Source organism: Apaloderma vittatum, unplaced genomic scaffold (genome assembly GCF_000703405.1).
Source record: "Apaloderma vittatum isolate BGI_N311 unplaced genomic scaffold, ASM70340v1 scaffold483, whole genome shotgun sequence".
In the NCBI taxonomy this organism is placed as follows: domain Eukaryota; kingdom Metazoa; phylum Chordata; class Aves; order Trogoniformes; family Trogonidae; genus Apaloderma; species Apaloderma vittatum.
In genome coordinates, this window is record NW_009709568.1 from 2,306 (window position 1) to 28,810 (window position 26,505).

The following is a 26,505-nucleotide window of genomic DNA, read 5'->3' on the forward strand; positions in this document are numbered from 1 at the left end:
TTACCCAGTTATTTCGTTTATTTCTGGGCAGAAATAAAACTGGAATGGAGCCTTTTAACTACACCCGTGAAATTTGTCAGTGGGGCCCTTCTGTGCCAGCGCATGTTGCCGGCAGATGAGGCTGGGAGAGCGCTACACGACTAGGAAAGATGTGGTGTCAGCTGGAGTCACCTGATCTCTGGAGCTTGGTGCTAGGCCTGACCCTCTCCAAGCCTGCGCGTTCGGGGGCTTGGCAGGCCAGCTGCTGCGTGTCCCCTCTGTGTTGCTGACGTGTGTGTGGGAGTGTGATAGGTCTTGTGAATGCTGCTTTTCCTGTGAGTACCACTAAGTGGGGGCAAATGCAAAAAGCCCCCCTGCCAACTGGAAGAGATGGAATTGTCAAATGACAAATGCTTTTTACTGTCTAGTTCTGAGCGTTCAGGAGCTGCATGAGTTTTGCGGGGGACGTCTGCTACTGAGTGATGCTTTTGCCTAAAAACCCCCAACCCAATAACCCAAACACACTTCTTTCCCTGACTGTAGGGCTTGTTTTCTGGTCATGAGTGGGTGGGGTAAAACGTAACTTCCGTGGAAAGGGTCTTGAACTACTGCTGGGCTGCTGAACGCGAGCCCTTTGCTGTAAGTGCAGTTACTTGTCAAGCCTGCTCTTTAAGCTTAATCCTGTAAATTCTTGTCTTGTAGGAAGATGACGATTCAGAGACTGAAAAACCTGAGGCTGGTGACCTGAAGGTATTTGGAAGTGTGGTGGTGTGGTGGGAGGGGAAGTTGAGTACAAGAGGAATAAGTCTTAACAGCATGGCTTGGTGTTCATTTGTGATCTTCCTGTAGCTAGTTTCATACTTCCCTTTTTGTAGCTGTAAGGCGGTGTTTTTGTTTTTTAATTTAGTTCTGGCTTCTGCCAGAGGTAGTTATCCAGCTGGGCTTCAGCCTGAGTCACAGTCAAGATCTGCATTTGTGAACTTAGTCATCGTGTGCGGTAGATCTCAGGTAGGTTTTCTGGCAGCATCTCTCCTGTTGTGCAGTGATCTGGGAGATGTAGCGTTCAGTGCAGAGTTCTTATGAGCAGTGTTAGCTGGAATACCTTCTTTGTTTAGAACAACTTAATGAATAAATAATCTCGTGTTCCTAGAGGTAATGAAACATGCCAAAATCAATTCAGCTGTCTCCAGCTCGCTGTCCTGAATGCAGCTGTCTTATAAAGGTAGTATTTGAAATTAATGAAGTGAAATAAGATCCCCAGATGGTAACTATCATAAATAGTTGAAGTTGTCTTTATCTTGGAATTACGTCTTGTTTCTGCTGAACAGTTTAGCAGTACAGAGGGCATACATCAGGCTAAAAGCCTGAAACTTTGAAACTTTGTAGAGAATTATGCTCAGATTTCCATGCTAGTTCAATCCCCCATGCAATAGAAGTGGGCTTGTGGGACACGAAGGGACTGACAATTGCAAGGGCCTTTGTTTTATCCAGTGGCTTCCTCAAGGGTTTGAAGAATGAGCAAGGAGGCAAATCTGAACTTCAGCAGTTTCAGAGTTCTGCGCCATCCTTAATAGACGTCTTCATATATAAGTGAAAAAAGTGATAGCCTCCTGGTCTTTTGTTGTTTGGGCATGTTTGTTTGTTTGTTTGGTTTGGTTATTTTTTTTTAATTCTGCCTCAACAGCCAGCTGGCATTTGGGGGAGAGGTGGAAGCACACCTTTGCTGCCAGGCAGCCCAGTACTGCACTGGTGACAGCACTGAGGTGCCGAGTGAAAAAGGTGATAGCCTCCTGGTCTTCTGTTGTTTGGGCATGTTTGTTTGGTTGGTTGGTTGGTTGGTTTGGTTATTTTTTTTTAATTCTGCCTCAACAGCCAGCTGGCATTTGGGGGAGAGGTGGAAGCACACCTTTGCTGCCAGGCAGCCCAGTACTGCACTGGTGACAGCACTGAGGTGCCGCTGTACGCGTTCTGCGGGGCACTGATGGAGTTGCACTAGCCATGCTGTTAAGAAATTCACTCGGGAGGGGGGAGATGGAACATTGTTGTAAAAGTAGTTTTAGTCGAAGCAGTTGCAAATGTTTCCTATCCCCCTTTTCCACCAAGTGGCAGTGTTCTCCTCATTCTTTCTCATAGCCTTGAGCTTACAATATCTGACAACTAGTGAGTAGGAGTTGTAGTTATTGTAAATTTAAAGCACGGCAAAAAGTGAGGTATTTGATTAAAACTTACTGACAGCTTTGGATGAGCTTACTCTTTTTGTCCCAGCTGAGTGCTGCCATTGTTCTTGCTCTCAGTTGCGCTGTAAGACGTTACAGACCTGGAAACATATTTAAATAGGTATCACAGGCCTTTTCCAGGGTCTTTTCCTGGGTCTTTTCCAGGGTCTGAATGTGACTGTATGCAGAAAGTCCTTTACAATGCATGAATGAGGTAAGATTTTTGAATTGCAATGAGCTGATTGCAATTCATCAGTTATTGTCATTTCAAGCCCCAGATATGCATTCAGCATTTTCTTCTGGAGTTTTACCTCTTTGTACGGGTCGTAAATGAACTACTTGGGAGATTGTCTTGAATAATTGACCAGGCACTTGAGCCAGGTTCTGTGGAGGAGTTTCCTTGTTACTGGTGCATCCTGTGATTGGGTCCCTTTCTGCACTTGGATAGTACCAGCTGGAAAACCTGCAGAAGGTTTGGTTGGTGTCAGTCGTGGGTATAGACTGAGGAGATGGAAAGTGAGTGACTGGTAAAGTGATGATGGGAAGAGTGGAATTTGGAGCCCCCCTCAAATAGCTCTGAGGGGCAGATGCTTTCCTACCCCAGCTGTGGTGTATATATTAGGTTTTTATTTTGATTCCAGGATGTATGCCCTAACTGATGAAAGAGCCTCCGTCTGTCTGTACAGCCCTTGTTCCTCACTGGAGTTGAAGCCAATATAAAGGGCTAGAGGGAACTGCAGCTTTCCTGGTTTTTTATTTTGGAGTAGCAAGTCACAATAAGCTTTTCAAATTCAGACACTCTCAGTTATAGCTGGAGATTTCTCCATACGCCTCTTTGGGGGCAAAAGGACTAGAAGAGTATTTCAGCTTCATCAGTCATGTGAAAGCGTTCTTTGAGAGCAGTCTTCTGGCCCACAGGATTCACTGATGCTGAGCACCTGTGACCCAGCTCCGAATACAGTGTGCTTGCAGAAGCAGGAGTATCCTCCTCTTTAAGCAGCAAAGTCACGTGCTTTGCACCCTGTAACTGCAGTTTGAAGCGCTTTGGGCACTTGAGATTCAAATCTAGGTAAAACTAATTGCTCTTCCAGATTTCACTCTGAATGGGTGCGATCAGGCTCTGGAACAGAACGTGTTTGTTAGTGACCCAAATCACTTTTGGGGTTCTCGCTTTCAAGTGAGTGGTCACTTCTTTACAAGTGCCTTGTTTACAAAGTGTAAAGAAACATCTGTCTTAAGCACTTCAGAAGCAAAGCCCTGTGCTTGGAAGGGGAAAATAAATGGTCAACAGACACTGTTGGCCACAGCATGGTGTTAAAATCAGGGAATCCCACAGCCTGGGTGTGTTCTTTGTGTCCCTTGGTCAGGTGATGTAGCCATGGGTAAGAAACAAAGGATGTTGTGGAAATGGGTGTGAAATCTGGTGTTCTGCTGGCATTGCTTTGGAGTGATGAGGGTTAATGGGCTGTGCAGCGAGTGCCAGCTGCTTGGGCTCTTGCCAGCAGCTGGCTGGGGTTACAGCCTGATGCAGTAGTAAGATACAAGCCTTCAGAGCTCACTAGAGGGACCAGCCCTGCAGGAAGAAGGAAAATGAACCTTAAGTGAAATACTGACCTTGTGCTCCAAGTCTCACCTGAGGGCTTCCATGCTTGGTATTGCAGGGCTGGATGAATAACAAGTTGCAAGTGTTGCTCAAGGACAGAGCCCAGCCCTGCCGCTTGGCGCACCGGAATTTTCACAGGGGAAATCATTAACTCTTGAGCCTTGATTGCCTCAGGACTAGGCACTGCAGAAAAGCTGATAAATATTGCCACTCCCCTGGCAAGTGAATGCCTGACACATGGTACCAGTTGTTCAAAGCAGGTGGCTACTCGGATGTTTTCCTTTTTCCTTTTGTCCTAAGGGTCCCCTCTGCATCGCTGTGGAGTGGTATGGAGAGGCAGCCAAACTCGAATCTAGCAGAAGGATGTCAGAGTTTCAGGGGAATACTGTGTTTCTAAGCATGTCTAAGTACCACCTCTTGATAGTCATCAACTCTATTATGTTTAGCTTTTATTGATACAGCATACCTGTAAAGTCACTTTACTGTGTTATGACGTGTAGGTGTGTACTAAGGCTTACAGTTACAAGAAAAAGTATGTGAACCTTTTGGAATTTCATGGTGTTCTGCATTCATTTGTCGTAAAATGTGATCTAACCATCATCCAAGTCAAGAGCACTGACAAATTTAATGTGCCTAAAACAACACAAACCAGTTCTGATCCTCCATGTCTTTATTGAACACACTCATTCAACGTTCTAAATGCTAGTGAAAAAAGTGAACCCTGGGAATCAGTAACGGGATGGCCACCCTGGCAGCAGTGACCTAACCCAGGCAATTCCTGTAGCTGTGGATCGGAGCTGCACGTCCTGCAGGAGGGATTTTAGCCCGTTCTTCCTGGCAGAACTGCCTTAGCTCTGTCATAGTCTTTGGATGTCTCATGTGTGCCTCTCTTCAAGTCATCCCAGAGCACCTCTGGGGGCTTGGTGTCTGAGCTCTGTCCTGACCACTCCAAAACATGGATTTTGTTTTTCTCAAGCCATTCTGTTGTGGACTTGCTTGGGTGTTTTGGGTCATTATCCTGTTGCATCGCCCAACGTCTACAGAGTTTCAGCTGACGCACAGACATTCTCACATTATCCTGGAGCATTTTTGATACACTTGGGAATTGATCTTCCCCTCAGTGACTGCAAGCTGGCCAGGCCCTGATGCAGCAAAGCAGGCCTAAATCATGATGTTTCCTCCACCGTACTTTGTGGCTGGGATGGTGTTTTCATGGTGATATGCGGTGCCCATTTTACGCCAGATGCAGTGCTGCGCATTCTTTCCAAATAGCTCAATCTTTGTTTCAGCAGCCCACAAAACGTTTTGCCAGTGCCCCTGTGCAGTGTCAGAGTGCTCTTCTGCAAACTTCAGGCGAGCAGTCGTGTTCTTTAGAGTAAGCAGTGGCTTCCTTTGTGGTGTCCTTCCCTAGACACCCTGCTTGTTCAGTGTTTTACCTACTGTAGACTCCTGAACACGGATGTGAGCCAGTTCCAATGATGCCTTTAACCCTCTGGCTGTCACTTGGCGTTTTCTTTACCTCATTGATGAGTCTTTGTTGTGCTCTTGGGGTCATTTTGTCTGGGCACTCACTTCTTGGTAGAGCAGCCAGAGTCCCAAAGTGTCTCCGTTTGTAGATCATTTGCCTCGCTGTAGGCTGGTGAATTTCTAAGGTCTTTGAAATCACTTTGTAACCCTTTCCAGCTTTATGTAAATCAACTATTCTTGCTGGTAGATCCTCTGAGAGCTCTTTTTGGTGAGGCATGGCTCATATAAGCATACATCTTGTGTGGAACAAACTTAAAAAGTTTGAGTGGTTTTTATCAGTCAATGCAGCTCTGGTCCACACTTCTAAATGCATTTTCTTGACAAGACTCCAGGTATGCTAACACTGCCTCCGATTAGCTTTTCTGAGGTCAGCTCAAGGGTTTGCTTGCTTTTCCCACTAGCATTTTGGATGTTGAATGAGTGCATTCAGTAAAGACATAGAGGATCACTAGCATTTTGTATGATGAATGAGTGCATTCAGTAAAGACATAGAGGATCAGAACTGGTTTTGTGTTCTTATTTTAGGCACGTTATATTTGTCAATACTCTTGACTTCGAGGGTTAGAACACATTTTATGACAAATGAATGCAGAACGCCATGAAATTCCAAAAGATTTGCATGCTTTTTCTTGCAACTGTGGGTAGAGGCTTTTGATTGCAATGTTTTTATCTTGCCTGCCCATTAGCCTGTTTGTTTAAATACCAAAATTATCTTGATTTAAAGTAAACATTCTGAGTGCTAAGGACCAGTAAATGGGGGTGTGTGCAGTCATGTAATCCCTGTAATTAACTTTTATTTTCATAAGGCATATTAACTTCTCAGAGTTCAAGATACATTCGTCACAGCCAGATTCTCAAAAGATGCCTGAACGTACTCGGTAGCTTTCACCTCAAGTGTAACTGTTTTGTTCTGAGTAAGGGGAAAAAGTGTCTTTGGAAAAGGTTGTATCATTTAACAATGTACTGCTGTTACGTTTAGGCATTCTGCAGCAAGCTGTGTGAAAGGAGCTGACATCACTAAGCATTAGGAAATAATTTGAATCTCTTGTTTTGGTGGTGGCAAATTATGAAGGTTGCTTAAGAAATACCAGCCCTTGATGCTTTCAGTTATTTCAAGATAGTCTTAAAAATTCTGCGTGGAATATGTTCAAGATCATAAAACTGAAGAACATGTATTAAAATTGCTGTTCCACCTCAAACCAATACGCTGGGGTGCCCGAAGGGCCTGCGTATTAGTTGCCTTGCGGTGGCTGGATGTGGCAGGATGATATAACTGTTGAAGTGTGTTCTAGAAAGACACTCCCAATGTCTCATCAGAAGCAAATAAAAAGAAAAGTCATCATGTTGGTGTTTTTCTGCTGCCCCCCCCTCCACTTCTTGTGGCTTTTTGATGTTATCTGGGGTAGTGTTTGCCTCTGATGGATAAGAACTGTCAAAAAACCAGCTGTATTTTAAAAATGGCCTTCTGTTACGCACGGCTGTCCTGTCAACACTCTCAAAGTGTGAACTGTGCAGCTTCCAGGGCTGGGGTTAAGGTTAGATCTCCTTTCCCCATGAACACAGCCTGAAGGTGTCTGTGATAAGCCCTGCGGTCTCGGATTCATCTCTTTCAGTGTTCTAGCTTCCTTCTAGTATGGTTGTGTAAAATGCTGTCTGTGCTTCCAACCTGAGATTTTTTTTGTTGCCCAGTTTTAGGTTTGGCACACTGTTCTCCAGCACTCTGTCGAGGGAGCCAGGGCGTTTGGCAGTGCAGCTGTCAGCATGACATGCAGGGAGCCTTTAGGGGAAGTAGAATTAAGTTCCAGTGCTGTCCTCTGCGCAATTACAGTGAGCGTTTGGACATTAACACAAACGTTCCTGTTTTTTGACTGGGTCATTGATCTTGGTTATCGCTGGAGAATATCGGGGCGGTTGAACGCTTTTGCACACAGGAAACAAGATAGCGTTCGGCCTCTGATTATTTTGCCCCTTGCCCCACGTACTTCTGTATCTCCACCTCTGCCTGCCTGCGAGGGAGATGGATCACAGCGTTGTTGGTCTCTCGAGCCGACGTACCCACCTCATGGCTTCAGTCCAGCTCTTGAGCTGTTTGGAAGATGAGACATGTCCATGGACATGCTTGTTCCTTCCTCCCCGCCGGGCATACATGCTGTGGCAGACTCTTCACTCCCTGCAGAACTAAATACCACAGATTATTGACACAGGTGTGGCTTGCCTTTCTCCAAAGGAAGAGCCAGGCTTTCTCTGTTTGCCTTTAAACTTGAAGAAAAGTCATTTCTGGAGCTGCTTCCTCTTGCATATTTCACATGATAAAGGTCTAAGTTCTTCAAGTCTCATTCTGTTGTTGCAATTATTTCTGTCTGCTCTACTGAAATAGGCTGTTCTGAATTTGCATGTTGGTGCATGTCAAGAGTGAGAATCTGAGCAGTCAGCACAGATGGTGGATTGCCTCAAATACCAACAAATAGCTGCAAATAGATTCCTCCAGCTTCTCTGTTCTGGGTACAGAAGGACTAAAATCTGCAAAAATTCTGTGGGATCCATTCATGGAGAAGTGCATGGCTGAGTGAGGATACTTGCTTTTACACCCTGCCTCTACTCCAAACCATGAAGAATTTTTAGTACCATGTGCTAGGGAACAAAGCTCATGCCAAAAAGCTAATTTTGGTTTGTCAGCTGTCCTGAGCTTTTCCTTTGCTGCTGCACGGTTTAAGATGTCTCTTAGCCCGGTTTCACCTTCTACTTCATCCTGCACTGCAACAGTCTTTAAGACAATAAACCCAAGTAGCTTGACACCTCAAGCCCTGTCATGTGGTGCTGATATTTCACCTCTGGATTCCTGTTCAGGACTCGAAAGTGAGTTCAACTTAGATTTTTACAGGCTCTACAGAGCCAAGTGGCTTCAGGTGGAGTCTGCTGGGAGCTGTGCCGCTGCTCCCCTCAAATGCGCGGCCCCTCGTAACTGCTGGGAGCTGTGCACTCTTCCGTGCGGGCCGTTGTGCACGTTTGCACCGCTGCGCCCTGGCTGGTGTCTGTGTCAAGCACCTGCACAGGGTGATGTGCAAGGGATCAGCTTGGAGGGCCCCGAGCAGCGGAGGTGGAGAGGAGGCGGCCAAGGGAAGCCGGTGCCTTTGGGACCAGGGTGCTGTGGTAAGGCAGATGGTACTGACTGTACCTCCACTTGGAAAGTGAAAGTTCTGGCATACACTGGCTTTACTGGAAAATACTTCTAACAAATAATCTTTGGCAAATGTTGAGATAGCATATGTCTGGTGAATGGAATCAGGTTTCAAAGAAACTGTTTAAGGGCTTTTATGCTATGAATGCTTCCCTTCTAAAGCATTTTTTCACTGAAAAGATATTTTTTTTTTGGTGCTTATTCAATGAAATTGAAATTAAATTAAGGTGAGTTTCTAGACTTGGCTTAAAAAGTAAAAGGCAGTGTCAGCTCCATGTTTGTTGTTTTGCTAAGTTGATTCTTTCTTCCTTCCTTTTTTTCCCCATGACAATAGTATCTCAAAGTAGGTAGGTTTGTACACACTGTACATAAGTGACACTGAAGACTGGATGTATTTTTTTTTTGTATAGGTGGTTTCTTTCTGAGCTGCTGTGCCTCTCTTAGTATCATGGTCCCTACAGTTGTTTCTTCGTTAAATTTCTTATCCTGCGCTGGGCACTCTGCCTGGAGCGACGGAGATGTATCGGAGCTGGCAAACAGGATATGGCTGTAGGAAATGGCCTTGTTTGAAGCTTTCTCTTGGGATTCTTCTCTCTCACAGTACAAGAAAAAAGAGGGAGAGGAGGAATCCAAGAACTGTACTTCTGTCCCCTGCTTTCTCTTCCCCAGACTGAGTATTCTTGCCAGGTACTGTTTGCTGCCCTCAGCCTGGTAGCACACCAGCGTCAGGCAGGTGAGCAAGAAATTAAATGGTCCTTGTCATGTTTTTTTAATATTAAATGAGAAGTTCCTGGTGTTCTTTGTGTAAGCACTTCTGATGATAGAAAAGCAAGAATGTAATTGTGAGTATGTTTCTTTAAAGAAGAAAAAAAGCACACGATCTGGGGTTTGGAGAGGTCTTTCTCTTCCTGCTTGCGTGTAAACATTGCACCCGCCTGCCCTGGCAAGGATATCTTCACTATCAGCTTAAATAAGTCTTCTAACAATTTCTGCTGAGTTACAGAGTTTCTTTCCATTATACTCTGCCAAATGAGGTAGTTGACACGTTAGGACTACGGGAGATAGTCTGGGTTGTAGAAAGGAGGAAGAAGTACAAAAACTTACTGCTGGTGGTTGCTCAGATGAGAGAAGGCCACTGTCACAACTGTCGCAGCAGCAGCTCCGCCGGCTACTGCACTGAACAATTCTCTGCGTTAGTATCTTTACGCTAACCCACTGGCATGGCAGCAGTGGGACTGGCCTATGCATCTTGTGGCTCTCAGGTTAAAAAGGTGTTAAATTTCTTTATGTGCAAGCAATCAGGTGAATAGTTATGAGAGGAGAAATTCTGTAATGTAAGAGTATTCTCTCGGGGGGGAAAAAATGTTGTGGAGCACTTGGAAGCTTCCTAGCTTTTTTTTTTTTTAACACTAACTGGAAGTCAGTAGAAAAATTAAGTTGTAGGGTTAAGTGCAAGCTTGGGAATGCAGCTGAGCTGTGGCAAATCTGGCATCAGCTTCTCCACTTCTTACAGCTTACATCTTACTTAGAGCCATCAGTTTCTGGGTTTGTATCCTCTCTGCCTTCCTGTTGCAGCACTTGTAGTTTCAAGTGCACCTGCACTAAAATGCAAATTTCTATGAGAAATTGATGGTTGAATTTGTACCTTCTGGCAACAGTTAATGCCAACAGTTATGTTCCATGTGAGCATTGTGCTGGATTTATGGATCTTGTTTCAGGAAGGATTTAGTGAGCATTGTTGTACGCCAGTCCATTCTTTCCATTAAATAAAGCTGTTCTGGGCAAGGCTTTCCAAACTTTAATTCATCAGTCTCAGATTCATATTGTTTTTGCTTCCTTCCTTTAATCTCTGTTCCACACTGTGAGGATTGTGTTTGGTTGTTTTTATTTTCCATGGAACCTGAGCAGAGACTGTTTTTTATGTAACCAAATGGGAACACTCTACAACTGAAAGGTTGGTCTGTATTTCACCTCAGCAAGCTGAAATTTTAAGGTAAAATGCAGCACTTTCCGTATGTGTGTGTACACACACATACACCCGTCAGTTTTCTCCTCTTTAAGCAGATACGATGTATGAAAAATGAACCGTCTGGCTGGGTTGCTGTCAGTCAGGCTCTTGCAGGCAGTGTAGTCGTGCCCAGGGCATGAAGAAAGCCTTTGTCTTGGGGGAGTAGAAAAAATGGAAAACCTGTTCCTGAATGCATATAGGAATAATAATAGAATAACTGTGTTCTGCTATCAGGGGGCTGATGTGCAGAAATTGCTCTTAGAAGCACAAAAATTGTGACTTATGTTGGTGGTCCAGTTAGATATTAAACAGAATTTCTTTTTTTTTTACTTTTTAAAAATACTTTGTTGGTGGCAGTTTATGCTATTCAGAGGCTATTCTTTGTTAGTTTCCAGATCAGGGCAGCAGAGTTTGTCTCCAGCTTGTCTTGCCATCTTCCAGTCCTTTCCCAACTTGGCTCTGAACCACCACGGCATCCCCTGACTCCTTTCAGTGGGTCTGTTGGAGCAAAGCCGTCTGGCTTTAGGCCTTTCAGCAGTTGATTTTGTGAGTCCTAGGCTGCAAAGTAGGTAGCGGCCAGAAAATCAACTTGCTAAGTGCACAAGAGGAGCAAAGTACATTACTGTTTTTTTTTTTAATTATTTTTTTATTTTTTAAATCAATCTAGCCGTTTTTAGAAGTCATCATGTAATACCAAATGGGATAGAACTAGAGAGAAAAATGAGCACAAGACACATGTTTTGCCTGAATTCTGTAGTTCCTTGATGGTAGAGAGAATTTTCAGCATAACTGATGGGTCCAGGCTGATGTGCAAGCAGTGAAAGACTGGCTGCAAAAGTACATTCAGGGGTGCTCCCATACAATCTTTCAGTCTTGTGAAAGCTGTCCAGTATCAGGAGGTGCCACTAGCGAAGCCGTAACCGTGTTATTTTTTGGAAGTGATCAGAATCCCAATGGAAATGAATCCCGTAAACAATGCCTAGAGCTCCAGGATACTCAAAGGCTCTAATAGCTTTCGTATATTTACTCTGTCAGAGAGATTTGGCATAATATCCCCCCTGCTTAAACCACTCGCCTGCTTGATTTTGTGCTCCTCGTGTGAGATACTGATGCCTGCACGATGGGTTTTGATGATGTAGTGATCTACAAAAAGCTCACCTTTCCCTGAATGGATTTAGGCAGCTTCCCTACTTAAAATTCAGTTATTTGCCAATATTCCCATTGTTTAAATGCCTCGGAATTCCTTTAGAAATCTCTCCTCCATGTGTAAGTATTTCTTCCCTTTCACAACAAAAAGGTAGCGACTGTGCGCTATTAATTTCCCTTGTTTCTCCACTTGGTGATTCTGCATTTCGTGTAACTTTATATTAGATTTGATCTGCAGCATTTTTTTAGCATTTTTTTAACATGTTGTCTTTTCTAATCAGTTCACTACTGTGTTCAATGTGTCCACACTTAAATTAGCCCAAGGAAGTGTAGGACCGATCTTGGTAGGCGATTGCTCCGCTGAAGGTTTGGAGACTGTCCGTAAGTTCTGGATCTTTAGTAGATACACAGAGGTTTGAACAAGACTTGTTAAATCTGCCAAACTGTGCGGCCTTGGTCAGGTTGTTGATACTTGCCTTGCCGTAGTGTTGTTAAAGTGAGCAAATACGAACAAGCACTGTAGGAGGGGTCGGTCATCCCTTTGTTTTCTGAAGGCATTGAAGAGGCTTGAAAGCCGTCGGACTTAATGAGAAGCTGTGTTGATGTCTTCAGCTCGTTAACGATGGAGCGGTGGGTGTAGGTGCCGCAGTAATTCAGCAGTAAGCAGAATTCATGTCCTCTGGGCACCGAGGTGTGGCTCTGACATGTTAGTGAACTTACTTTCTTCTGCCTGGTGTAGCTCTGGGCTTTCTGATGTCTTGGCTCTGGCTTGAGGATGGGGAGACCAGACTTGCTGGAGCGGCTGTGGTGAAAGGGGTGTGGGCGATCGGGCCAGGAAAATACCGAGTGCTGGCCTGGTAGGACCGGTGCTTCGTGGCCTCTGATAGATGGGGCAGACTTGGGACGGTGGCTCTGGGATTAAAGGATGCAAAGGAGAGAACAAACTTGCTCCTGGTGAAAGCAAACATACTGTTTACCACATTGGACATTTTAGAGAGATTTGTCTAAGACGAGAGGTTGGTTTGTTTCCTGAGAACTGTGTGCTTATGCTTGGTGCCGGCTCCAGACAGCTCCAGGAGCTGTGAAAATGGGCTTCTGAAAAGTTCAGAAGTGTAGCAGGGACCCTTGTAACCCTGCGGACTTGCCAGAGAAGAGGGCAGCCTGCTTGGAGGCATTTAGCACATACGTAAAGTACCTGAATTTGACTGTGCCACTGGGTTGCATAAGTGCCTGCTTAACAATATTGGTCATTTGGGTGGTTTTTTTCCTTTCCTTTGGGTTCCTGGACTACAACTGGGCAGAAGATGGGAGTGATAATGGAATAATAAATACAGTGCTGGGTAAGAGGAGGGATCATGAGGCGCTCAAGGACTAGCCTGTCTTTTCCTCTTCCCTCACAGCCCACTTAACAAAACTTTGAACAGATAAGAGTGCAGGATGCAATTCAGTGGAGGCTGGGAAAAAAGCAGTTCCCTCCTTTTACCTCAACAAACATTTCCTTGTTGTTTCAAACTACAGGAAGAAGTACTTCTCATTACCTGTCAAGCATGGTTCTCCCCCTAAAGGGAATAAAGCAGCCTCTGACCGCAGCTCCTGCCTAATGAGCGGCCGTGTGCCACACGCTGACCCTGTGTCTGTAGCCTCCGTGCAACATTTGCACGCTCACCTGAGTTGGTCCTCCCAGAACTGACCCCAGCTCTCTGGTGGCAAACTGGGGCTCACCCTGTCAGTGCTGCTTCGGCGTGGGTGTGTGGAGAACACAGCCTGAATTCCCTGGATTCCTGTCCAGTGCTCTCGCCAAAGGGAGCTCCTTCTTTTGGCATGTTTTCTGCTGGGAAATATCACACTTCTGGTTTTTTTCTTTTTTCTTTTTTTTTTCCCCTGCTTGTGCTGTTCTTTCTGAAGACCCCAGGAGAAGCGATGTTAGTGCACTACACCAAGTGCAGGAGCTTAGAGGACCTGGAGCTGTGACCCTGCAGTCCTTCTCACAGAGGGGCCTGGGGCTCTCCAGCTGGCCAGAGAAAAGATGCAGGTTCCTTCATGTATTTTTTTTTTTTTTTTTCCCCCTAAAATAGCTGTAGCCTTGTGGTTTTGTGATCCAAGCATACTTTCGGAGAAACAGCTTTTTTCCTTTTTTTTTTTCCCTTTTTGTTTTTTTTCTTCCCCTTCACAAATGGCTATAAAAAGTGTCCTCTAGCAGTTAGGGCCACACAAAGAATTTGTTTTTCTGCTTCCAGAGGGCTTTGGCTTCTCTGGAAATTGGTGAGTTTTCACAGTGAGTTTGGCACAGCCTGTTCCCACATCTGCCTTGGTGACCTTGCTGCGTTCTCCTCACCTTGTGCATCTCTCACCTGGCTGGAAATGGAGTCGAGGAGGGGGTTCAGAGAGTGGTTACTAAGCAGCGAGGAGGCAGCGTTATGTCTGTGTCAGGTGGAATGAATAGCGGCAGTGTTCGGAGGCACTGAGGAATTTTGGACGCACAGTCCAGTGAGTCACAAAAGGTCTTTGGGAGGGAGGCAGCGGGGAGAGGGCAGTGCTGGGATACAGCTGATACCCTTTCAGAAACTCTAATTGTGCCGAACTTGATATCGCTTGTGACTCGCTTGGGGTCTCTCAGAAGCACCGAAATATTCGAATGTTGGTCTCAATGTGGTGAAAGAATATTCAAGAGTGTCTTATCCTACATAACTGCTCCGTAGACTCTGGTGCAAACATCTGCTGCGCTCCCGCAACTGAAGCGGCCTTAATTTCTGTAACTAAGGAGGGATTAGCTGTGTGGAGAAGGTCTTTAAACAGAACATTACAAGACAGTGGAGATTGCCCTGGAGTTTCTGGTAGAGCAGATCGGCTCCGTCAGTCCTGGAATGGAGCAGCCAGCAGAGAGTTGGCAGTGGGAGCGTTCTTCCAAAATGGGAATAGGGGATCTGCGGCACCGCCACGCTCCCTGGCATTTTGTTTTGTTACGGCAAAGTTACACAAGTGAAGTCTGGCACCACGGCACAACTGGCAAACAAACCTCTGCAGCCCGGGATCCCACAGGACGCTGGGTGCCTGCACAGGGGCCCCTCGGCTGCCGCTCCCAATTTGGCGTGTTCTGCTGCCGGCCCTGGGAGCGTTTCAGCTGCTTTCACGTTACCCTGGGCCATGCAACCCTCTGGCCCTGCTGAAAGGGCTCCAAGTGGTGCAGGCCCGTGGTGGGCAAGCCCAGGGCTAAAGGAGTTTTCTGTGAGCTGGATCCAGCTTGTATTTTTAGCCCGCTGTGCTCTAAAGCGTCGAGTCTTGGCTGGTGCCAAGGGTCAGTCACCAAAAATGAAACATCTGTGGTTTGATCTGTTTTCATGAAAGGCTTAGAGTACAGCGGTTTTTATGGAATTTGGGAGTAGCTGAGTGTCCAGGACTCACAGAAACAAAGCCTGAATTCTTTCATTAAATTTGGATTCAAGCTTTGAAAGGAACCAGAGTATCCTGTTAGGCTTTGACTTTTGTGGTGCAAACATTGCCCTATTATCTAGTAACTTGCATTTCGTTCTTAATTTTTATTCTTTTGTCTCAGAAGTAATGTGTAAATTTCTGAACAAGTGGACACTAACTTTTTAGATTGGAAGCATACCTTAACTAAAATCTGTTTCTTCTCCCTTCCAGGAGTTCTCAGAACTGGAGAAGAGAGATCCTCAGGAGTTAGTAGGTAAGTTTACTCAGAACTATTTATTGACTTAGATGTTTTTCTTCAAACTAGACCTTCTAGACTCCTCCTTTGTAAAAAGCATCTTCACGCTGTCCTGACAATGCTATAGTTCCAGTTATTGCCTGCAATGTCTTGTCCCTGGAGTATTTTCAGCCAAGTCCTCTTTTGGGAGATTGAGTATCATTTGTGTCATGGTAGCCCAGACTTGGATGCAGACTTAAAAGCTGCACAGAGGGCGCTTACTAGTGTCACACACTCCTGAGTGGACATTGTTGGTGAGTCTGAGACCTGAATTAAGATTACAATTTATCTTTAATATTCTTTCAGGGTAGTAGCACGCGCAGAGCAGTGTGTAGGCTAACTTTGTGCAGAACGAGGTTACTAAATGTAGGCATACTTGCTTTGCTGGATTCTGTAGGTCTTTTTCATTAGACTGGGTTTTATCTAGTTTAAAAGGAACTGTTACAAGAGCCCTATGGTTGGTGTAATGTGAGAAGCACTCCTTTTCTGAGATCGTGGATGATTAGAGTTCGAATTCTTGAGTGGAAAAAAAGCAGAATTTTCTGACACAAAGCAAGTAACTTCTCCAATCTGGACATCTCAAGTTTTGTTTAATACCAGTATGTGGTAGTCAAAGTCTTCCTTAGATAGTTTCCCATAGCTGCTTTTTGCATTAAAAGTTCGTGGGCCTGCCCTTCTCAGAAGATAACCTTACGTTGTTCAGCGTCACCTTTGGTTAAAGTGCACGGTTATGCAGTTGCTTAAGTACAGCATGAATGTAGGATCCTGCCAAAAGTAATGTTTCTGTTTTACCTCCCCCAGACACATGCTAAGATTTGTGTGCCTTGAACTGCTCTGGGAGGTGGAGCCAGCTGAGATCTACCTTCACTGCTCTTTTTCTTTCCCTTTTTTATTTTCTTTTTTTTTTTCTTTTCCTTTCCCCTCTGAGGCTTTCAGCTGGATCCGTTCCCTGAGCTGGTTAGCGAGCACTAGAGTTGGCACAAAGACAACAGCAGGGAAGAGCAGCTGGGAAGGACATAGTTGTCCTGATTTACACTGAAGCAGTGATCACATAATCAAAGCCTGAAAGAATGGGAGGGCAGGTTTTGGTGTGTGGAACTTAACTTTGATAGATTTGTGCATCAGTGTTGTCCTTCTGGGGTTTTTGTACCCCTCCGAAGAGTACGTGGTGCTGGTGGATGTTGCATTTTCAGTTTCCTGTGGCCTGGCAAAGTAATACTTTTAGGATGTGTTTCCTTGCCCTGAAGTTCTCTGCAGCATGGTTGTTTACCTCTTGGGCTGTAAGAAACGTTCTCTCTAACCCTGAAGATATCCGAGCACAAAGTCGGTGTTCATAAGAGCAGACAACATGGCTGAGTTGCAGGTCGCTTTCTGCATTTCTCAGGCCACAGAGCAGAAAGGGAACTAGTGTCCGACCATGGATGGGTGACTCACTGGCATGTTGTTGCCTCCCGTTCTTCTCTCTGATTTGGCTGTTCTGGTGCCAGGAAATCAGAAACCCACACACCCTGGTTTATGCCAAGCAGACTTGATTAGAGTGCCAAAGAATGCAGTTTTAGAGACCAGGCACCACCGGTTTGCATGTCTCCAGGGAAAAACCATGTCCCTCTGATCACCCTTCCCAGGTCTTTTTGCATAGTGTGACCTTTATAGGCCAATGGGCACCTGATCCTGCTTGTGCTCTGCTGTGAGTGCTGAAATGCAGCACACAAATGAACCCAGAAAGAGACGGGAGTTCTTAATCCCACCTGGGGAGCCCTGTTGGTCGCTGAGAGCACTCGGGCAAGATGCATTACCAAACCTCAGATGGTCCCCACCTCACTCTGTTCAGGTACAGCCAGCTCTCGATTCCGATGCTCTCTACTCTTCTGGTGTTCTCTGCACTAGGAAAATATACCTGCCCATCCGTAGGAAACAAAGCTCCCGTGCACGCCCCGTCCATTCCCTTCTGCAGGGAGCTGAGGGCACAGGTCGTGCTGCAGCGGTTTCTCTCCCGCTCCGCAGTATGTGTTTGTGCTCTCTGAAGAGTGGTGGTCAAGGCATTAGTGGCCAAATAACCCATCTTTCTGAAACTAAAGCAGATCAAATACAGAGTTTTCATTTAATTATTTGCCTAACTAAGATCTCACTAGCAAACACCCCCCACTGCCTACTGAGATGCTGAATCTTTGCAAGGTGCACCCTGATGGTTGGCTTTACTCTCCTGCGGAGATCCTGGGAGCAGCTGAGCATCTCTGCAAGCACCTTGTGGTTGTGCTGATGAAATGTTTAACTTTTAGGTCAGCTTACGGAAGGAGAATATACAGATTAAGCACTGGTGGCCATGTCCTTGAGTTGCAGACCTGGCAGTGCATTGGCTGCCACTTTCTTGAGCCACCGCCTGAGTCGTGGGATCTGCTTTACAGCCTTAGTTCTTTACCTGGACTGTGAATGTGATTAGGGGAAGATGTTTACTTATGGTGAGCCAGAATCTGGGTGTGCCTGTAGTGATTAATCGTGCCAACAGCCAACTTCCTGAGGTCCCCCCATGGAGATCCTCTAGGCTGGGAGCCAGCAAATCCCAAGCCCAGTTAGAGACTGCAGCCGGTGTCACTGCCTGTGACTCACGTAAAAGTAAAGCTTTGATCTTGGCAGAAATAACAGGATGCACCGAGCAGTGGGATGTATCCTGTGAGGACACGCCTTGCTGTTAGCTGTCTGTCCGCATTTACGCTGTACAGGCCGTGCAGAGCTGTGCTTGGGGCTTTGAAAACCTCAAGCTTTTTTCTATAGGAGCTTGTGACCATATGTGCAGCTTCCAGGATTTGAATAATAATCCCAGCTGTCCCTTCCTCTAGGGAAAAAAAAAAATATGAAATCGGCTATTCTGCTGTCTGTCTGGGGAGAAAATTGAGGACTGCTCGAGGGCATGGATAACTTGTGCTTCCTTACTGTAAAATAAGCCTGAAGGGGTTAAACTCATCCTTTTTTCCTAGATGTGGTATCTCAGACTGGCCTCAATGTGGTGAAATAACTGAGTAATGATGAATGTTTGTCTGTGCTCACGTTGAGGTGGAAGAGGGTGCACGTAGCCTCGCTGCTGACTCAGCTGCACACAGCCAATGGCTGCGGTGTCTCAGTTCCCGTTCCTTGTAAGATGTTAAGAGATGCCTTCCTCCACCAGCGTCATGTTGATAAATAAGTGTCTTTGCACGGCTCAAAGAAAAAAGCAAATGAACACCAAAACCTGGAAAGTCATGGGTCAAAATACATTGTCTCATTGGGGGCTCTTGTTCCTCCTCCGATGCTATTTCTGTTTCAGAGCAACTTTGAATGGATTCCTGAATGTATTTTTATGATTTAATGACTTCCTTGATGCTAGACAGGGTTCTTGCCCATAGTTCTTGACTTTTTATGAGCCCACAGTCCCCCTTCCTGTAAGTGTTTGATTTCTCTGTACCTCTTCTGATGACCTGCATATAAGAAGCCTGTGGGGTGTGTAACTTGGAGCTAGGCTTGAATTGTTGGGGGTTTTTTTATATTTTTAATCCCTTTTTTTGTCTTATGGTCTGGGTTTGGTGTGTTTGTTTTTTTTTTTTAAAATGTTTCAGCTGATGCTGTGACTCTCTTAAGCCATTAATCAGCTTTCACCTTTTCCGGAAAGCCTGGTGTGCCTTCTATTATGAACTCCTCAGTCTATTTGTTACTGTCTCTCTGAGTTCCTGAAACTCTAATTAAACTAGAGGCTTCCTCATCCCACCAGCAGCTGTAACCTATAACAAACGTCTGCCTTGTTGTCAGGGAGCTCCAGTTTGCCTGCCTTTCTGTAGGGGCTCTGGCAAGCTTTCCTTCTTCCACAGAGGCACCCTCTCAGTAAATGCCAAAGGACTCTTTTTGTTCATTGCTAGCAACTGCTGAAGAGTTTAACCCTCAGCAGCATCTTGATCAAACAGGACGAGCGGTCGCCTGCCAGCTTCGCGTCTCCAAAGGGTGACTGTCCTTAGCGCTTGGTGTTTTGACAAAAGAAGTGGAAACTGCAGTAGCACTGAACCTGTGTGGTGTCGATTATCTGTAACCTCAGCCGCCTGATGCTCTGTGCTGGAGGGCAGGAGAGCACGCAGGGCTCGAACGCTGGTGCCTGTCCTTTGGGCCCTTCTGGGCTTTAGTCAGAGGAGCTGAACCTGAGCGTGCTGGAGCTGCGGTTTGGGCAGCTTTGGGGAATGTCTAATTGAGGGGCTGCAAATGTGAGTGGCCTGGCTGATGTCTGTGCCGGTGTCAGGTCTCTTTTATCCACTACGGACAACAACTCTGGGATGTTTTCCCTTTACAAATTATGGTTGGAAACAATCCCAACTGCTTAAATGTGTTGCAGATTTCTGCTCTAAGAAAGCTGCATGGGTTTCCCCTAATAGTGGGAGAGTAGGAAGCAATAGGGGGAAACATGGCAGTTGCTGTTGCTGATAACTCTGTAAACTAATTTTTGTAGGGTAATCGGGTACTCTAATAGTATATCCCAATACAAAAGCTATAAAAAATCTGACATCTGTACTGGCCTGGTCTCCGTCCTGCAGAACGAGTTGTTCTCTCTAGCAACTGTCTGACTAAGCAAAGATCAAAGTGCCCGTTAAGGAAACGTTAACTTCGGGGTGAGGTGTAATTGCTCGTGGTTAATTCCTGACAGCCTTGGGAAGGGTTCTTCCCTTCTTGAACCATTTTGGTTCCTGTAGGTAGGTCTGGAAATAAATAGGACCCCAAGTGATAGCCTCCCCGCAAATGACGATGAGTCTAGGCTGCTTCAGATCCATCCTGTGATCCTCCACACACACAGTCTGATGCTCTCAGAGGGAGTATCCTGGCATAAGTTTTGTCAAAGTCTCTGGATGATCTGAGCTATTCAGAGCAAGACTTTGCAACGCATGTGGAAGACCTGGAGTGGTGGAGGACTCAGCGTGTGGTGCACAGTGCAGGGGTTCAGAGAGAGGTTCCACAAATTGACCTTTTTCCTCTGAAGATCCTTTGCCTTTGAGGATCTTGTCAACAGTTGCAGCTGGAGTAGCAGAGCTTTTCACATTTCCATTCTGGAGTGAAGAGACTGCTGAAAGTCAAGCTTTAAGCGTGGGTATGACACGCAGAACCACCAGTATAGGGTAGATGTCGATAAAGGCAGCATCACATCCCTCTTCTGAAGATCTAACCCTTAGGTTAGTTCCTTCTTGTTTGGCACTTTGAATACACCGCAAGTACCAGTTGGCAGCATTCACCTGTTGCCTTTACGTAATGGTTCTCGATGGTAGTGTAGCACTAGCAAGGACATAAAACAAATTTAATGACTTGCATGGCTTAAATTTCTTTCATTATTGCCAGAACTCAGGCCCGGTTTGTTCTCTGCAGCTTCTTTTTCAGAGAGAGTGCGAAACATGTCTCCAGATGAGATCAAAATCCCTCCTGAGCCTCCTGGCAGATGTTCTAACCACTTGCAGGTTGGTATGAAGTCCACTTTTTATTGATTTTTTTTTTTTTTTTAAAAGGCTTACAGTTCAGTCAGGGGAGGGTATATTTGGGACTTCCACTTGGTATTTTTGTACAAATCAGAAATCCAGCATTAAAGTTGTTTGTTTGCTTGTTTTTTACCATGCTGAGTTTATGAATTCACTGTGCTAATGCTGTAGACTTTACAGCAGTTCTAGTCTAGAAATCTCAAAGTAGTTTAAAGCTGTTTTCCAGCCTCTGTGGGTCATGTATGCTTCAAAATGCCTCTTGGTTCCACACAGAAGCAGTGTTTACTGTGAAGGCTGCTATCCTCTTACCTCAGCAAATTCAGCTCTGTAGGAAAGAACAAATCATTGTTTTTCTATCCAGGCCCAAGAATCCCCTAACTGGAATAGTTGAGGCAGCATTGACTGGATTCCTTTTCCACCTACATATCTCTAGATGATAAACATTTGGAGGGAAGGCTAGTAGCTTAGAGGCAGCAAAAGTAAACAAATGCATTTTTTTTCTGGTGCACACCCAAATAATTGCAGTAACCAACTTTGCAATAACCTTCTGCTCTGTTCTCCTCCTCCTGATGGAAGGCAAATGAAAGTGCAGAGCCTGCTGTTTCCTACCACCCATTTGAGCTTTAGCTGCAGTTACCTGCCCAGGAGAAATACAAGTAAAGAGTCACTTCTGGAATGCTCCATAAGTAAGCTACGAATGTGCAGTGGTGATTCAGACTGACTCACCCTCCAGATCACGCTTTCGTCTCCTTGCAGTGTACCTGGGCACACCCATTCCTCCTCTTGTGCTGCAGGAGGATTTTACTGACATCAGTGACTTAGTGCGTTAGATCTGAGGAATGCACAGACCTAGAGAAAGCAGACAGAATAAAGCAGATTTTTCTTCTCCTTTGACAGCAGTTTGCTATGTTAAATCAAAGGAGAACTTGTCCTCCGTTAGCAGGTCAAACCACATCTTAGAGTGCTTTGAGCAGGGAGACGGGATTGTTCTTTAGAGATGCAAAATGTTCTGGGCTTTTCGCTGTTGATTTACTCTTTCCTTTTGTCAGATTCTTCCTCTAATAAACTGTATCTTGAACTCTGCCAAAGGGAATATTTCTTATTGTAAAGGTGACTGAGTAGTTCCCTGTTTGTGGACTTTGTAAACCGTATTGCTGCCTCCACAAGGAGCGGAGAAAAGAGAACACAGTTTTGTTAGGGCCTGGTGAAAATTTATCTTAAAAAGCTTTTCTTGTAAGATTGATTAAATAGGATTTCATATCAGCTCTTAACAATCCTCTTTTACTCAGACATTGGCAAACCCTTAGAGAGGAGTCAGTTCTGTAGTCAAGTTGACTGTCCGTGTGGAGGACGACATGAAGTGACTTATCCAGCCTTCAGGAAGTGCAAAGAGCGGAACCCCTCCAGACAGATACTTCCAGACCTTAAAGGAGGTGTTGGTACGAATCTGGCCCCAGCAGAGAGGTGGAATCCTTGCTCCTTGCAAGGAGGTCACTGGTTCACTTGGCTTGTTTCCACATGTCCATTTTTGATAGTCAGCTGGTGTGCTCACCTTGTAATCTTTCTTCCGTAGGATAAAATTCAAAAGCTGTATGAGAGGAAAATAAAAGAGGGCATGGATATGAACTACATCATTCAGAGGAAAAAGGAGTTCCGAAACCCCAGGTGAGCCACCATGTTCTCCTGTGTGACCAAAGCACCACAGAGCAAATTTCTGCTTTGTTGGAGCTGTAGAAACAGGATCCTGAGTGAGAAGTACTACTGCTTACAAAAATGAGGAAGACATGATTTGATTGTAATTGAAACAGTAAAACTCCTCTGTGTTCTGTGAGGCAACAGCTAGAGCGGTATTTTGGTTAGATTTTACTTGTACGGCTTTGGGTGAAGTATTTTAGAAGATGCATCTGTTATGGGAACTGGGAGGTTAATGTGGGGGAAGTAGGAAATGATGTGGTTACTGACCTGCCACATCCGTCGCAGCAAGTGTCGCTTCCCAGGGTCTGATTTTACTCTTGTAGGGTGAAGAGGCGAGGTCCTCATTCCGCTAACAAATCTGAAATCCTTGCATTTACTTCTAGCTAACTGGCTCTCTTCTGAACTCCTGTCTTCCCTTTGCAGCATCTATGAAAAGCTGATCCAGTTCTGCTCAATTGACGAACTCGGTACAAATTACCCAAAGGTGAGGTGCAGTACTTCCGACTGGCAAAGAAGTGGGTAAAATAGAGCAGGGTGTAAGGTCCTTACCTCAGGCTTTTCTGAGTCTGCTTGTTTAGAGATCCTGTGGGGGAACATTAGTCTGATTTTCTGAGTGTTTTTATGTGATACTGAGGCTCAGTGCCTCCAACTTTTCTATAATGTTTCTGAACAAAACCTGCTGAAGTGAAACTCCTTGGTGGGGATAGAAGCGGAGCAGCAGGAAAATGCAAGTCTTATCCCAGCATCCTTTTGATTTCAAAGCTGTTTCTTCATCCACAACAGAACGTGGTCCAATAAAAGGAGGTCTGATGTGATCTTTGTGTCACTGGGATACAAGAAGAAAAAACAGATATCATCAGTGAACAGAAATACCTAAAACATTTTTGAACTACTCTTCGTGTAGATGGGGAAATAGCCCTAATCTGACTGGGGTTTTTGTTTGTGTATGTATTTTTTGTTTAGGACATGTTTGATCCTCATGGCTGGTCAGAGGATTCGTATTATGAAGCCCTAGGTAATTCCAGCAAGTTGTTTATTTTTGGTTTGGGTTTGTTTTGTTTTTTTTTTTTTGGTCCTAACTTAGCTCTTTGTGTTTAGTAGTTAATTAACTGCACTGGAGTCTTCACTCCCTTTATAAATGAGAAATCATCACATGCTGCTCTTTAACTACTTCATTCTGATTGGATGTGCATGAATGTTATTGACGCTTCATCAGTCTGGAAAGCCTTTTCATTTAAACTGGTTTTTCATTTAAATTGGTTTTCATCTCTTAAATCATTAATTTAATGCAGTAATGCTTGATACTGTAGTTTAATTTTCTATACACAATTTGAAATTTTTGATTGTTTATGATGGGAAGTCTGTGAGTGAGAGAGAGAACTGTGGATTTTTACTGTTTCTAATGCTTCTTGTAACTTCTGGTCTTAGCTAAAGCCCAGAAGATTGAAATGGACAAACTGGAGAAGGCCAAGAAGGAACGCACAAAGGTGCTGCTGATATTCATTTAGTTGTTTTGCTCTTTGTGGTGAACTGTGCTCTGTGCTGATGCTGCTTGTTTTCCCCTGGTTCTGTCCTTTCTTCTTGCTTATCTTTTCCCAGGCTGCACAGATCAAGTTACTTGCCCCCCCCCCCTTATAGGTTCATTTCTCTAGGTTGTTTATTCCACTAGATTTCCTCCTGTTTTGTCATTATTTTTAAACCAGAGCTCTTAAAGTGGTATTCAGTAAGGCAGATACAGGCAAGGTAGCACATAAAGGTGTTTTTTCTTAATCCATGACAATTTGCCTGGTGGCGTAGCCTAGTTATAGCTTAATTTCCTCACTTTATCTCGTTGTGAGACAGTATCTGCTTTCTGTTCTCCTTGATATTGCCTCCTTGCATCTCCTTTCCAGAAATTTTAAGCCTATTTTAATTTTAACTGGGCTTGTTGCAAAGTGTAGTTTCTGATGTATGCCCCAAGAAGAACACAGACACGCTTTGGAAGATTTTATTCCTGTCCTTCAGTGTTGCCTTCAAGCTAGTAGCTGGCATTAGAAAACTGTCTAAAGGTCGAGATTGCCACCTAACCTTGCAGAAGGCTCCTTCCATATTCAGTTTGTGGAGGTGGTGGTTTGTTTTTTTGTTTTCTTTTTTTCTTGCAGTGCATGCTGTGTCTTGCTGCTTGTTTTTTTGCACAGTACCCCAGGCATCTGATTACGTAAGGACCCTTGCCCATATCTGCAGTTTTGAAAATATGAGACTGCATGCTGTCGTAGCTCTCAGTGCTAGGTTTCCTGCTATGATGCAGTTGCAGTAAATCATGCAGGTAGGGACTTGTCTTGCGTGTTTCTTAAAGGAAAAAGAGCTGGACTTTCTAACTGTATAAATACATTCTTTAATGACTGCGATCAGTCCTTTCTGAGCTATGTCAAATTCTTACTTTTATAGCAGTTGACAAATTCATTTTTATTGTATCTGACTTAGGAGTTAGCTGCAGGAATCCTTAATGGTCATGGCTTCAGCATGCTTTGGCCTGAGGTCTCCATCTTTTTTTCCTGCATGACACTTGGCTTGGAGGCCAGTGTCTTGCATGACATTAAACCTGCTCTTAAAAACAGAGAAGTGATGTGAGTTAAAAAAAGACTCTGTGTATTAACATTTCATTTTTATCTTCTCCCTTTTCTCCCTTCCCAGATTGAGTTTGTGACTGGCACTAAAAAGGGTACAACAACAAGTGCTGCTTCTACAACAACCACAACAGCCAGTACGACTGTGGGAGGTAAAGAACAGTTGTGATTGTACATATTAAGCTGCAGCAATGCTGGGATTAGTGCTTCCTGGAAACCCTGAGGGCTCCTGACTGTGTATAATGTCTGTAGCGTTCCTTCCAGGAGCAGATGGACTGACTGTTCTCTAGTCACTGTATCCCATGTCACTCCTTCTGCAACAAAAGCTTAGGAGACTGATTGGATAGTGAAGAGGTTTATTAGCGGGTCAGGAAACTTGCTGACGTTTATGGTTGCAGAGTGTTCTTGGGACTGAAGTTTGGAAGACTGAAAATCATTCTCCTGCCTACAGCCTGCCTTTTAAACTGAGAGGAAGGAATTAAAAACACTGGAGGCTGATGAGTGTGTCCTGTGCCTGTACCTGAGCAACTGAGAAGTGTGCTCTGTTAAAATTAAATATGCCTTGGAGCAGGGAGGGAACCTCTCCTTCAGCTGTGGCTCTTGAGGTGGAAAGTTAGTTACTGCCGGCGTATGCTGAAATTAGTGTGAGGGCAAGTTGTGTAGTCAAGCAATGGTGTATCAAAAGTTGACAAGACAATGTTACAGAGGAATTGGTGACCTTTAACATAATACTAATCCTCATTTACCTCATCTAATTGTGTTCACAGATGCCCAGAAGAGGAAGAGCAAGTGGGACTCAGCCATCCCTGTAACAACGATAGCTCAGCCCACCATCCTCACCACTACTGCAACGCTGCCTGGCGTTGTCACCGTGACAACCAGCGCAAGTGGCTCCAAAACTACAGTCATTTCGGCTGTTGGTACCATTGTGAAGAAGGCAAAGCAATGACTGAGGTGCTGGGCCTGGATTTTTGGACTTAATTGTCATTGAAGCCATTGTTCTCGGAAGGGAGGGGTAGCTTTCGCCTTTGGTAAAAGATGACGAGGTTCTTTGAAACAAACCACAGTTCCCTCTTGAAAGAACAGGGGCAGGAGCAGGCATGCCAGCCGTGTGCCCACAGGAACGGACCTCTGCCGAAAATGCCTCTGCCTTTCCTTGCTGCGGGAAGAACCCAGTCAGTGTGCGCTGTGCTGGAGGAAGGTGCTATCGAGTCAGCTTGTAAACGTTAGCTTACCAAGTTACTGCGTTGGGGTCGTGCTGTGCTTGCCAGTCTGGTTTGGGGAGGGAGGGGAAGGCAAGTAGTGCAGGAATATCAGTATTACCCTCGTGTGTTCCAGGTCGTGCTCCAAGGCTGCCAGCAGCT

General features: G+C 44.9%; 1 protein-coding gene across 1 annotated transcript; it reads left to right on the top strand.

Moving 5' to 3' along the window:
- Positions 1-681: 681 nt before the first annotated feature.
- SAP30BP (SAP30 binding protein) lies at positions 682-26,289 on the top strand (the record flags this gene model as incomplete). The annotated part of the gene is made up of 9 exons (XM_009866959.1): positions 682-729; positions 15,300-15,342; positions 20,734-20,822; positions 22,414-22,505; positions 22,959-23,019; positions 23,499-23,550; positions 23,964-24,022; positions 25,209-25,293; positions 25,909-26,289. Coding segments are annotated over 9 exons (711 nt in total), but the record flags the coding sequence as incomplete, so codon positions are not given.
- Between the last annotated feature and the right edge of the window lie 216 nt (positions 26,290-26,505).